Raw genomic sequence first — 15,009 nt, 5'->3', positions numbered from 1 at the left:
GGTAAAGAGCATGAAGCATCGTTGAAGATCCCTACAACCCACCCCACAATCTCTCTGACCCACTACCGTCAGGAAGGAGGTACACAAGCATCGGGACTAGGACTGACAGACTGGGGAACAGCTTCTTCCCTTAGGCTGAGAGACTAATGAATTCCCTGCCTCCACTGAGCTCTCATCACTCGGACAGCGAGCTGTTTATTGTTTACTTGTGCAGTGCACCATATGCATTTTGAATATTTTATTAACTTATTTAGATAATAATTTTGTTTTATGTGCTGTGTCTGATATTTATTTTGTGGGTGCACCATGGCCTGGAAGAATATTGCTTCATTTGGTTGTATATATATATTCAAAAGGTTCATTTATTATCAAAGTCTGTATCTGTATACAACTCTTAAGTTTGTCTTCTCCAGATAGCCACGAAACTAAGAACATGAAAATCATTCAGAGAGAAGCATCAAATCCCCCAACAACCCCCCCACCGTACAAAAAAAGAACAGCATGATGATCATCAACCCCAAAACCCCCTCCAACACAAAATAGAACAGGGTCATTAATCCCAAAAAACAACCCCTCCCACATAATAGATCTAACAGAACCTAGCAGAAGATTAACACACAAACATCTTCCCCTCACACAACAAAACAGAAAAGGAATGGATGATAAAACAACACAGAATATAAAAAGTATAAATCTGAAAAAGTCCACAAAACACAGAACCATGGTACCATCCCATGGTATCACCAACATTCATCGAAAGAGAGGGACACCACATGAGGCAGAGGAGCCTAGCTGCCTGCCACAGCGAGCCACAGTTCACAATCCCTTCTCTGGCAATGATCAGAACATCGGCTCATGTCCCAACTTGAAGTTTCTTTGCACTGAGGCCGTCCAAGTATGCACTCTCTTCCTGGAATCTCCTCAGAGTCAGCAAAGTGCTGGATCACTCAAACAATCTCCAAACTGTAAATCACAGGTTCCAACAGTCCCAGGAACACATTTAAGATGAAGAACAGGTGTAAAAGAAGTAAAAAGATATTTCTGTGAGCTATGTGGAAGATGTCGACAGAGGGAGCGTTGTATGCTGGCTGGTGCCATCATAAACATAAAGTTTATGGTCATATGCAAATATCTATGTGTGGCAGATGTAATGAAAAACTTGCAGCAGCACCACAGGCACGTATCATCACAAGAAAAACAGCAGTTACACAATATTTTTACAAGAAAGAACACAGTTAGAACACAGAAACCAGTGTGAAGTTGTCATAGTAGTACGATTCTATAATAGTTAGGCTTAATATTACCAATGTATGTCAAAAATATGTTGTTTTGCGACAGCAGTACATTGCAATACACAGTAATAAAAAAACTACCAATTACAATATATATACAAAAATTAATTAAGTAGTGCAAAAATATGCCAATTGGTTCAAGAACCAAATGGTTGAAGGGAAGTAACTATTCTTGAATTTGGTGGTATGGGCCCTCCTGCCTGATGGTAGCCAGAGGTGGCCTCACTCAGATGGTGGGGCTGTAATTCTCATAATCTTATTTCAATAAAATGCTCCTTCAGTCTTCTAAAGTAGATGAGTGTAAACCCAACTATTCTTCTTACGACAACCTCTTTATCCCTGGGATCAACCTTTTCTGCTCAAGTCTCCAGCATACACTCTGTGGCGACTTTATTAAGAATCTCCTGCACCTAAAAAAGAAGCCACTTCCGCTGCTGTAGTCCATCCACTCCAAGGTTTGACATGTTGAGTGTTCAGAGATGTCCTCCTGTTGTAATATGTGTTTATTTCAATTACTATCATCTTCCTGTCAGCTGGAACCAGTCTGGACATTTTCCTCTGATCTCTCATTAACAAGGTGTTTTCACCCACAGAACTACTGCTCACTGGATGCTTTCTTGTCTTTCACACTATCCTCTGTAAGCTCCAGAGACTCTTGTGCATGAAACTCCCAGGAGATCAGCAGTTTCTGAGATACTTAAACCACCCCGTCTGGCACCAACAATCATTATGCAGTTGGTCACTTAGATTTCTTCCTCATTCTGATGTTTGGTCTGAACTTTTTGACCACGTCAACATGATTTTATGCATTGAGCTGCAGCCACGAGATTAGATGATTAGAAATTTGCATTAAAAACAGTTGTACCTAATAAAGTGGCCACTGAGTGTATGTATCCAGTTGATGCACTCCTTAATAATGGATTCCTGTATTTTTTCCAAAAACAGATGTAAGCCTAGGGAACCCCTGGCCTACAGTCATAGAACACTGCAGTACAGAAGCAGGCCTTTTGGCCCATCTAGACTGTGCCAGACCATTAATCCCCATCGAGATGAGTCTAGACCAGGGGTCAGCAACCTTTACCACTGAAAGAGCCACTTGGACCCGTTTCCCACAGAAAACACTGGGAGCCGCAAAACCCGTTTGACATTTAAAATGAAATAACACTGCATACAACGTTTTTTTTGCCTTTATGCTATGTATAAACAAACTATAATGTGTTGCATTTATGAAATTGATGAACTCCTGCAGAGAAAACGAAATTACATTTCTGCATGCAACAAAAACATTTTGAACTCCGAAAAAAAGACGTTGGGTTGAAGGTTACTTTTAAGTAAAATACTCAACGTCTATTTGAGTCCTTCTTGTATTTATGAAAAACGCCAAACTTAAATTTGCCGCCAGCAGCAAACCAAAAATAACATCAGCCAGCTGTCAGCCTGAAAAATAAAAGGACTATTTCACTGAACAATGAAAAAATATGAATATACATAAAATAATAGGCAATTAAAATATTTATCATACTTGGTTAATGGGATTTCTGCTCCTGGACCTCAGCGCACAGCGTCTGCACATCAGGGCTGTATGACGTCACCTTCATCTTTACACAGGATCGCAAGCTGTCATCTGTGAGGCGTGCGCGATGTTTGTTTTTAATAAAGTTCATGTTGGAGAACACCTGCTCACATACATATGTGGATCCAAAGATCGACAGGACTCCAAGCGCATACTTTTTCATGTTTACATAAATGTCGGGCATAGCATTCCATGTTTCGAACACAAGTTTGTCCGGTTTTGGAAGGTTTTCAATATCACTCCATTTGTGATTCTGAGCAAGAACGGCCTTCTGACGGGCAACATCTTCAAGGTCTGCTGTCAAGCGTCTAAACTTGGACACCCATATGTCTTTGTCGGCTATGTCGGCCAGTTCCATCTCAAGATCAGGTTGACTCACACCTGCCAATGCAGTCGTATGCAGTAGGGAAGGATCGATGCTTAAGGGAGTGACCGGGAAGGATAATGTGTTTTTTTCCTCTCTGAACTCACAGAAGCGTTTCCCAAACGATGTTTGCATTGCGATGATTGCAGAATGTAAATACTCCGAAATTATCATGTCGTGACCTTGTTTGAACTCTCTCAAATTGGGGAAGTGAGACAAAGTGCCTTTCTGTAAATCTCTGGCAAGCACTGTCAACTTGCGCTCGAATGCCAAAACATCCTCCAACATGTGCAGGGCTGTGCGTCCTTTCCCCTGAAGAGCTGTGTTCAGCGTGTTCAGGTGCGCTGTCATGTCTACCATGAAGTGTAGCTTTTCCAGCCACTCTGGCTGTTCCAGCTCAGGAAAGGTGAGCCCTTTGCTGCCCAGGAAAGTTTTCACTTCTTCCAGACACGCGACAAAGCGTTTCAGCACCTCCCCTTTGGACAGCCACCAGACTTTGTTGTGCAGCAGGAGATCAGAATATGCGCTTTCCATCTCGTCCAGTAACAAACGGAATTGACGGTGATTTAAACTTTTTGCCATTATTTTATTGACAATCTGAATGACAACATCCATTACTTCTGTGCATTCCGGAGGAAATGTTTGAGCGCACAGTGCCTCTTGGTGCAAGATGCAGTGAAAAGTCAGCAGCTTTCTGTCCAGCGACTTCTGCAGTAAAGCCACAAATCCCTTGTGCGTTCCCGTCATATTCGGAGCCCCATCAGTAGCTACTGACACCAGATGGGTGGTCTTTATTCCTTTGGCTCTTAAACAATTCAAGACAGCCTCACAGATGTCCTCCCCCCGTGTTTGGTCTTTTAGAGGTATCAACTCAATCAGTTCTTCCTGTGGCCCGGCAGAGTTTACATACCGGCAGAACAACGCTATTTGTTCAATATCACCTTTGTCTTTAGACTCGTCACAGGCAATCGAGTAGGCCACAGCTGAATTGATGTCTTTAATTTGCTGTCTTGTGATGTCTTCTGCCATTTTTATGGTTCTGTCTTTGACAGTCTTTGCAGAGAGGGGCATATCCCTGATTTTCTGCACAATTTCACTCTTGTTTTTAAAGTCCGTGAATAGATGTTCTGAAATCTTAATGAAAGATTCTTTTATATATTCACCATCTGTAAACTGCTTCCCGTGCCTGACTATTTCCTGAGCGGCAATATAACTGGAGTATGTCGTTGATTTTCCAGACTTCATCCATTTCTGGAAATGATTTTTGCTCAGATCAACCTTCCGCATCAGTTCCGAAACGGCTTTTTTTCTCTCATCTCCATCCGGATATTTTTGAGCAAAGGCTGCGTGTTTACTCTGGAAATGCCTTGCGACATTTGACTTTTTGTTGTTTGCTAGTTTCTCATTGCATATTAAGCATACCGGTAAACCAGTCTCGTCAACAGTGAAAGCAAATGAATCTGTCCACGTATCATTAAACGTTCTGTTTTCTTCAGTCACTTTTCTTTTTTTTAGAATTCTCCAAATGTTGGCTTACCTTGGATCGAAAAATTAAAGAAATCGCGCACTGGTGGGTGTCAGGTATTGGCAGTGGTGACGTATATTAATAGCGATAAAAACACGTTGTAGCGGTGTGCTCACGCAGTCAGTAAACTGCAGTCGAATAACTTTATTCGAACTAAACAGCCTTGCTTTTAAGCCTCCCTCAACCCAGCCCCCATGGACGCAGATGCTGCAAAAGACGCGTACTCACAAACCCCCGTAGGCTATCTCCCTTAGCCGGAATGCTGGCTAATTGTGAGCCGTTTCGGATGTGCCAGGAAATGTGTCGCCACACTTAGATTGTACAAGATCACCATAATCTTCAAATTTAGAATTACATTTCAAAAGCTAACAAACTAACATAAAATACATTTTAATTAAATACTGACCAATTATTTCCCAAAGCCACAGGGAGCCGCAGCACAGAGGTGAAAGAGCCACAAATGGCTCGGGAGCCGCAGGTTGCCGACCCCCGGCCTAGACCATAGCCCTCTATATCCCTTCCACTCCCGTACCTATCCAAAGTTCCTAAACATTGAAATCCACCCTGCATCTATTTAAGAAGGGAAGAAAGCAAAAGAAAGGAAATTATAGGCCAGTGAGCCCAACCTCAGTGTTTGGGAAAGTGTTGGAGTCTATTATTAATGATGAGATTTCAAGGTACTTGACGACTAATAATAAAATAAGTCAAAGTCAACATGGTTTCTGTGAAGGGAAATCTTGCCTGACAAATCTATTAGAATTCTTCGAGGCTGTAACAAGCAGGGTGGACAAGTGAGAGGCAGTGGATGTCAGTTACCTGCATTTTCAGAAGGCATTTGACACATGATACTGCTTAACAAGATAAAATCCTGTGGCGTTACAGGAAAGATACTGACGTGGATGGAGGAATGCCTGACAGGTGGGAGGCAGCAAGTGGGAATAAAGGGGACCTTTTCAGATTAGCTGCCGGTGACTAGTGGTGTTCCTCAGGGGTCAGTATTGAGACCGCTACTTTTCACATTGTTTGTCAGTGATTTAGATAATGGATTGATGGCTTTGTGGCAAAGTTTGCGGATGATACGAAGATAGGTGGAGGGGTAGGTAGTGCTGAGGTAGTGTAATGTTGAACACTTAAGCAAGAAGCCTCAGATACTGAGTACAAATGAAAATCATCATCCAAACATTTTTAGCTTAGTTGAACTACAGTATTGCAAAACGTTAGCACTGTTATTTTATCTCTTCCTGAGCACAATGCACTAACATTTCGTGCATCATTGTTGGTGCTTTTCTGTTTACTTCTTCAGCCCATCATCTCTTCTGGAGCAAAGGTCGCCAACAGCAGCTTGCTGCCCTGTGGCTTTCACTTTCACCCTACGTCTTCTGTGCGAAGATTCTTCCTCCCCCAGGGAGAGGTCTTTGGTGTTGCTGTCGCTCTGGGTTTTTACGGGACGGGGTTGCTAGCCCAATGCCCAACCCTCCTCCTTTCACAGCTGGGCTTGAGAATGTATATAGCAGAGTTTTACTGTTGATTGCACAAAAATATTGATAGAATTTTCCTCATCTTAAGCATTCTAGCTGCTGTTTAGTGGGCATCCTACAGGCAATACCTAACTTGTATGTACCTGGTACCAAGGAAAATAAACCAGCATTTGAACACACTGTAACACAGGCACTAGCTTTGCCTGACTTCAGCTCACATGGTATCCAATGTCACATGCACCATCAACGTAGGCCATAACACTCAGGGACTAGGACTAGATTTTTCTGTGAATATATTTTACTGCTAACGTACAAGTTCCCTGTGCTGTGTGTGACTGCATTTTACACATTAGCCCCAGACGAACGCTGTTTCAGTTGGATATATTCATGTGTATAGTTGAATGACAATTAGATTTGAACTCGACTTCCTCATATATTCAACCAGCTGATCCCAACCATGAAACAATTTATGTAGTACAGAAAAAGCAACAATACGGAAATTCAAAGACAAATTGCCGTCTTTAATTACAGACAATTTCTAACAGTCCATAGCAGGGTATTGACAAGTTATTTTGGCCATTGATATCTTTATTTTTGTTTCTGATGTGTACAAATCAACATGGGAAGTAATGCAATGAGTTTCTTTCCATATATTCTATGAGACCTTTGAGATTAGGGAGTTAAGCAGAACATGTTGCAACTTTCTACTCTTGTGGAAAACTTGGCTTCATCTCATCACTGAAGTGTTGACACCATTTTCAATCTTCACCCGAATAGTAGCAACAATACAATTGTTATGGAATTCACCACTATTAATGGCACTAGGGAAGAAAAATGTGCAAGAGAAATTTCAGTGAATGACTGATAATAGAATGCATTTTGGTAGAAGGAATCAAAGCTTATACCGTATACTATTTTCTAAAGGGGAGAACATTCAGAAATTTGAGTTCGACCATAACACACATGAGCCAGTCATTCAGCCCATCAAGCCTACTCTGCTATTCTAACATGGCTGATTAAAATATTCTTCTCAACTCCATTCTCCTGCCTCCTCCCCATAACCTTTCATAACTCTGACTAACCAAGAACCCATCAACCTCCACCTTAAATCACCCAGGCTTGCTCTCCACAGCTGCCTGTGGCAATGAATTCCATGGATTTGCCACCCTCTGGCTAAAGAAATTCCTCATTTCCCTTCTAAAACTATGTCCTTCTATTCTGAGGTACTGCCCTCTGGGAAAGGGATCTGGGAGACCTTGTTAACCCTAAGGTTAACTTGCAGGTTGAGGTGGTAGTAAGGAAACAAACGCAATGATTAGATAACTTTATTTGTCTCGTGTAATCAAAAGGTACAGTGAAATATGTCACTTGCATCAAATCAAATCAGTGAAGACCACAAGCATTGCCATGTTTCTGGCGCCCATGTCGCATACTCACAACCAACTAACCTGAGCTCGTACACCTTAGAAACGTGGGAGAGAACTGGAGCACTGGAGGATACCCACACGGTCAAGGGGAGAATGTACAATCTCCTAACAGACAGCAGAGGGAATCAAACCCCGACTGGTGTTTGTTAGCGACGTACAACAGACCGCATCTGGAATGTTGTGAATGGTTTTGAGCCCTTTATCTAGTGAAGGATGTGCGGGCATTGGAGGGTCCAGAGGAAGCTCACTAGAATGATCCTGGAAATGAAAGGGTTAACATGAGGAGTTTTTGATGGCTATGCAACTGACTTTGTTATGGTTTAGAAGAATCGGTGGGGGTGGGGGGGGGAGGATCTCATTGAAACCTATTGGATATTGAAAGGTCTAGATTGAGCAGACATGGAGTGGCTGTTTCCAATAATGTTCTAGGACCAGAGCGCACACTTAGAATGGGACGTGCCTTTAGAACAGAGATGAGGAGGAATTTCATTAGCTAGAGGGTGGTGAATCTGTGGAATTCATTCCCCAGATGGCTGTGGAGGCCAAGTCATTGGATTTATATATTTAAAAGAGGTTGATAGGTTCTATATTAGTAAAATGATCAAATGCTTTGGGGAGAAGGCAGGGAAATGGGTTTGAGAAGGAAAATAAATCAGCCATGATGGAGTTGCGGAGCAGATAGGCTGAAGGGCCGAATTTTTCTCCTAAGTCTTATGATGATTCAATTACCTGATGGTTTACATACATCAGATACACATCAGAATAGGCTCTTCCACCTGTTTGAGCCACACCTCCCAGCAATGCCAATTTAATGTAACCTAATCACAGGACAATTTTCAATGACCAATTACCTGCCTCGTACGTCCCTGTACTGTGGAGGAAACACACGCATTCCATGGGGACAACGTTACGAGACTCCCTACAGAGGACACCAGAACTAAACTCCAGTGTCCTGAGCTGCAATAGTGTCGCGCTAAGCCATATACTATCATGATGCTGTAATATAGGTTGATAAAAGCAGAGTATGAAAATGCATCAAGGTTTTACAGCTGGTAATAGATTAGCTGACTTCGGAGGATGGAGGTACTACTGAAATGGACTTGAAACCCTTGGTTTATCAAAAAAAAGTGACAATATGAACTCCTGTTCCATTTTTATGAGTTCTGTTAGACATACTATTCCGAAGTCTTAGGCACATATAAAATAATTTTGTAAAGCAAAGCTGCTTTCAAAAATAATGAAATGAAAAGTTTCTAAGTATCAAAAATTTTACTATAAAAAGCAGTAAACAGTAAAAATACTAAATCAAATTAGTATTTGATGTGACTACCAGCTGCATTTACAAGTACATTGAAAGTCCACTGCTGTGCAGTTTTATAAGAAAGTCGGCTGTCTGGTTGTTGCAAACATCTTGGAGAACTTGCCACAGTATTTCTGTAGACTTTGGCTGTCTGGTTTGCTTCTGTCTCTCCAGGTGATCCCAGACAGCCCTGATGATGTTGGGATCAGGGCTCTGAGGGATCCATACCAACTGAAACCATGTAAACAGCTAGGATGCCTAAGACATTTGCACAGTACCGTACACATCAAGCAGAGAAATAGGTTTGGATTTAGCTGCACTGGGTTAAAATACAAAAAAATGTGTTGGTTGCAAAGTACAGTCGAGTTCTTGGTGAGAATGTGCATGTTTTCAGAGGACCAGAGAGAAAAGGCAATGCAAAGAGTACTGCTGATTGAAAAAAACACCATTCTCTAAAGTCCCTATTGTTTTTAAAATGATTTGTACAAGATAATAAAATGCATCCTGTGATTAGTATAAGAGCAAAATATATTTCAATATTCTTAGTGGAATAAAAAGTGAACAGAGTGCTGTATAACTTACATCTCATCACCATGCGGACAGATCGGATCAGATTTACCAGCTGTGACTTAATTCCTGGTTCTTCTCCAAAACCACCCACACTCTGCTCGGCTCCCCAGCCAACTACAAAGACATTGTCAACTGAAGTTTAGTTGTCAGCACGTATCTAAATATGCAGATCATTTGTTTAATAGTTTATCACATAAACATAATTAAGGACTGGGAATCTTCTTCTCAAAGATCATGACATGGAGTTTTCTCTTTACTTCAGTCAGTCTTTATTACAAACAAGAGAAAATCTGCAGATGCTGGAAATCTACACAACACACACAAAATGCTGGACGAACTCAGCAGGCCAGGCAGCATCTACGGAAAAGAGTACAGTTGACGTTTTGGGGCAAAACCCTTTGGCAGAATTGGAAAATAAAAGATGAGTATATGTGAAAGGTGGGGGGGGGGGGGGGAGGGGAGAGGGAAGAGGGAAACGCTAGGCAATAGGTGAAACCTGAAGGGGGAAGGATGAAGCAAAGAGCTGGGATGTTGATTAGTGAAAGAGACACAAGGCCAAGGAAGAAAGGGGGGGGGGGGGGGAGGGAAGCACCAGAGGGAGGCGACAGGCAGGAAAGGAGATAACATGAAAGAGGGAAAGGGAAGGGAAATGGTGAAGGAGGGGTGTTGGAGGTTACCCAAATGAAATATAAAGTGTTGTTCCTCCAACCCAAGTGTGGCCTTATCATGACAGTGGAAGAGGCCATGGACAGACATATTGGAATTGGAAGTGGAATTAAAATGGGTGGCCACTGGGAGATTCCATTTGTTTTGGCAGGTGGAGTGTATGTGCTTGGCAAAGCGGTCTCCCAATCTACGTCGGGTCTTTATTAAAATCTTTATTACATTTGGTTAACTTTTTATACATTTCTGCAGGCTCTGACGTAATATAGAAATGCTAAGGAGGTATCCCTTAGAATGATAGAACATTACAGCATAGAAAAAGGCCCTTCGGCCTATTTAGTCCATGCTGAACTATTAATCTATCTAGAGACATCTAGCTGCACCTGAATCATAACCCTCCACAACACTTTCAACCATGTACTTATCCAAACTTCTCCTAAATGTTGTAATCAAACCCATATTTACCACTTGCAGTGGCAGCTTATTTCACACTCTCACCACCCTTGGAGTGAAGAACATTTCACTTTTCACTCTTAAACCATGACCTCTAGTTGTAGTCTCACCTAACACAACCTCAGTGGAAAAAGCCTGCTTGCATTTACCCTATGCATACTCCTCTATATTGGGTGATGGGGTGGAGATATGTCCCTACCAAAGGACATAAACATAGGGCGCTCTTCCCCCCACTAGCCTGCAGGTCACCCTTGGGCAAGGGGTAGCACCTGCTTAGCCCCAGTCAGGGTCGCATCAAGCCATAGGAGCAGATGGTTGTATGAGCAGCTGGTGCAGATATAAACACTGAGACTGCTGAGGAACAATGGGGTTGACTTAAAGGGGCAATACACACAGTGCAGGAAATGTTCTTACCCAAAGTCGGGAGAAGCAATAAAAACAATAGATCAACTGCATGGATGAATGAAGAATTATTTAAGGAAAGACAACTATAAAATAAACAAAGAAAAAATAATAATGATATTAACCATAGGCATATGAAAATATGAGAGCTATAGTCAAGAGGGAAATTCAGATTGCCAAAAGGCAGGCTGAAAAGGATATTGCTGATAATGCTAAGGTTGACCCCAACAGAGTTTTTCCAATACTTTAGAAGTAAAAGAAAAGTCAAGGAGGAAGTTAAGTGTATTAGGAATAATAGTGGGGTAATAAATTGCACACAGAAGGACATAGCAGATACTGTTAACTCATATTTTGCTGAAGTATTCACCTGTGTAGATGTTAGCAATATGCCCAAGAGCATAGAAATAAACAAGGTTGTTTTAAGTGACTTGGAGATCTTAGAAAGTGAGGTCCTACTTCAGCTGAAAATTAAAAAAATCTCCTGGGCCAGACATGTATCCAAGGCTGTGATGACAGGTACAAACACCTTTCAAAAGTCAGTGAAGACTGGTGAAATCCCCGAGGACTGCAAATGGGCTGATGTCCCTGTATATAAGAGAGTGACCACACTGACCGTGATAGCTATACACCAGTAAACATAACGTGTAAAGTAGGGAGGATAATGGAAACAATATTAAGAATGAGATAGAAAAGCAGCTGTTAAGAACAGGCATAATAGCAGAAAGCCAGCAGAGGTTCAGAAAGTGGAAACTGTGTTTTACTAATATGCTGGAGTTCTAAGAAGAGGCAACTAAAATTTATGATAACAATAGAGCGGTATTTGGACTTTCAGAAGGGTTTTGACAAGGTACCCCACGAGAGGTTAACAATCAAATTACAGGAGGTAGGGATTCAGGGTAAGGAGTGCAAATTGGCTCAAAAACAATGAGTGTGAGAGGATTATTCTCACACCGAGAAGATGTTAAAAGTGGGGTTCTGCAGGGATCAGTTTTGAGGCTACTGTTGGTTTTAATTTACATTAATGATTTGGATAAGCACCTAGTCAAGAAAACTATGGTCACAGAAACACCTTGATTGCCAACATCATGCAACATGGCACATAATGAATGAACTCATAATTTGTACACCTCTATCAAATCTCTCCTCATTCTCCTTCACTCGAGGGAATAAAGTTCTAACCTATTCAGCCTTTCCCTGTAACTCAGGTCCTCAAGTCCTGGCAACATCCTTGTAAACCTTCTCTGCACTCTTTCAATCTTATTGACACCTTTCCTTTATGTAGGTGACCAGAACTGCACTCAATACTGCAAATTCGGCCTCACCAACATCTTATATAACTTCAACATAACATCCCATCTCCTGTACTCAGCACATGGATTTATGAAGGCCAATGTGCCAAAAGCTTTTCTGCACAATCCCATCCACTTTCAAGGAATTATGGACCTGTATTCCCAGATCCCTCGATGCATCCAGTACCCTAGCTTTTCCTCATACCCAACCCCTCCCTCATCTCCACACCTCATCCCCATATCCCATCCCCTCCCTCATCCCCACCCCATCCTCACCCCTCCCTCAGACCACCCACTCTCCCATCCCCACACCCCCTTTTCTGTCTCTTATCCTCACCCCTCCCTCAGACCACCCACTCTCCCATCCCCACACCCCATCCCCATCCTCACCCCTCCCTCAGACCACCCACTCTCCCATCCCCACACCCCCTTTTCTGTCTCTCATCCTCACCCCTCCCTCAGACCACCCACTCTCCCATCCCCACACCCCATCCCCATCCTCACCCCTCCGTCATACCACCCACTCTCCCATCCCCACACCCCCTTTTCTGTCTCTCATCCTCACCCCTCCCTCAGACCACCCACTCTCCCATCCCCACACCCCATCCCCATCCTCACCCCTCCCTCAGACCACCCACTCTCCCATCCCCACACCCCATCCCCATCCTCACCCCTCCCTCAGACCACCCACTCTCCCATCTCCACACCCCATCCCCATCCTCACCCCTCCCTCAGACCACCCACTCTCCCATCCCCACACCCCCTTTTCTGTCTCTCATCCTCACCCCTCCCTCAGACCACCCACTCTCCCATCCCCACACCCCATCCCCATCCTCACCCCTCCCTCAGACCACCCACTCTCCCATCCCCACACCCCCTTTTCTGTCTCTCATCCTCACCCCTCCCTCAGACCACCCACTCTCCCATCCCCACACCCCATCCCCATCCTCACCCCTCCCTCAGACCACCCACTCTCCCATCCCCACACCCCATCCCCATCCTCACCCCTCCCTCAGACCATTCACTCTCCCATCCCCACACCCCATCCTCACCCCTCCCTCAGACCACCCACTCTCCCATCCCCACACCCCCTTTTCCGTCTCTCATCCTCACCCCTCCCTCAGACCACCCACTCTCCCATCCCCATCCTCACCCCTCCCTCAGACCACCCACTCTCCCATCCCCACACCCCATCCCCATCCTCACCCCTCCCTCAGACCACCCATTCTCCCATCCCCACACCCCATCCCCATCCTCACCCCTCCCTCAGACCACCCACTCTCCCATCCCCACACCCCATCCCCATCCTCACCCCTCCCTCAGACCACCCACTCTCCCATCCCCACACCCCCTTTTCCGTCTCTCATCCTCACCCCTCCCTCAGACCACCCACTCTCCCATCCCCACACCCCCTTTTCCATCTCTCATCCTCACCCCTCCCTCAGACCACCCATTCTCCCATCCCCACACCCCATCCCCATCCTCACCCCTCCCTCAGACCACCCACTCTCCCATCCCCACACCCCCTTTTCTGTCTCTTATCCTCACCCCTCCCTCAGACCACCCACTCTCCCATCCCCACACCCCATCCCCATCCTCACCCCTCCCTCAGACCACCCACTCTCCCATCCCCACACCCCCTTTTCCGTCTCTCATCCTCACCCCTCCCTCAGACCACCCACTCTCCCATCCCCACACCCCCTTTTCCGTCTCTCATCCTCACCCCTCCCTCAGACCACCCACTCTCCCATCCCCACACCCCATCCCCATCCTCACCCCTCCCTCAGACCACCCACTCTCCCATCCCCACACCCCCTTTTCTGTCTCTCATCCTCACCCCTCCCTCAGACCACCCACTCTCCCATCCCCACACCCCATCCCCATCCTCACCCCTCCGTCATACCACCCACTCTCCCATCCCCACACCCCCTTTTCTGTCTCTCATCCTCACCCCTCCCTCAGACCACCCACTCTCCCATCCCCACACCCCCTTTTCCATCTCTCATCCTCACCCCTCCCTCAGACCACCCACTCTCCCATCCCCACACCCCCTTTTCCATCCCCATCCTCACCCCTCCCTCAGACCACCCACTCTCCCATCCCCACACCCCATCCCCATCCTCACCCCTCCCTCAGACCACCCACTCTCCCATCCCCACACCCCCTTTTCCGTCTCTCATCCTCACCCTCTCAATTATCCGCAAACTCACACCTTCTCACTCCCGCTGCTTGGTTCTCTTTCCTTCCCTTTTCCCCTCGCCTCCCCGCTCTATTTCCCTTCCTTCGCTCCCTCACCCTTGCTGAGGAATCGCTCCTCATGCAGCACGGCCACGGCGTTCACACAGAGCAGAGCGGCCTGAACCAGCGAGTACAGAGTCAACGCCATTGCCCAGCACCGGCCGACGGCAGCGCGCAGCCGCCACGCAGCACGGGCGGCCCAGCAACGCCAAATTCAAAACGCGACCGACAGCCGGAGCTGGGCCCCGGTGGCCGGGGAGTCGGTGCCCGGAGCTGTTCCTTCTCTGCTGGATTTTTCTATGACTCTAAGCAGGACATTTACAACGTTTATCGGCCACCTAGGAAAATGTATACGTGGCTGGGAGTCACGGGGAAACGGGCAGATGGGACTAGCTCGCTGGAAAACAGCATGGACAAGTTGGACCGAAGGGCCTG

At 45.1% G+C, this 15,009-nt stretch overlaps 2 protein-coding genes across 3 annotated transcripts in view; both read right to left on the bottom strand.

Annotated features, from left to right (window-relative positions):
• The window catches only part of hdhd2 (haloacid dehalogenase-like hydrolase domain containing 2), a 64,779-nt gene extending 55,135 nt beyond the window's left edge, over positions 1–9,644 (bottom strand). For both annotated transcript variants that reach the window (XM_059989768.1, XM_059989767.1), the window contains exon 1: positions 9,542–9,644. The gene's annotated coding sequence lies outside the window, so the exon portion shown is untranslated. The remainder of the gene's footprint in view (positions 1–9,541) is intronic.
• On the bottom strand, positions 6,733–14,860 carry ier3ip1 (immediate early response 3 interacting protein 1). Its single transcript, XM_059989769.1, has 3 exons — positions 14,632–14,860; positions 9,542–9,643; positions 6,733–7,053 (listed from the first exon to the last, which is right to left on the bottom strand). The coding sequence occupies exons 1-3, from the start codon at positions 14,720–14,722 to the stop codon at positions 6,998–7,000; spliced, it is 249 nt and encodes an 82-aa protein (XP_059845752.1). The 5' UTR covers positions 14,723–14,860; the 3' UTR covers positions 6,733–6,997.
• Positions 14,861–15,009: the final 149 nt, after the last annotated feature.

Source organism: Hypanus sabinus, chromosome 14, assembly GCF_030144855.1.
Source record: "Hypanus sabinus isolate sHypSab1 chromosome 14, sHypSab1.hap1, whole genome shotgun sequence".
NCBI lineage: Eukaryota > Metazoa > Chordata > Chondrichthyes > Myliobatiformes > Dasyatidae > Hypanus > Hypanus sabinus.
This window is presented reverse-complemented; position numbering and strand designations above follow the sequence as displayed.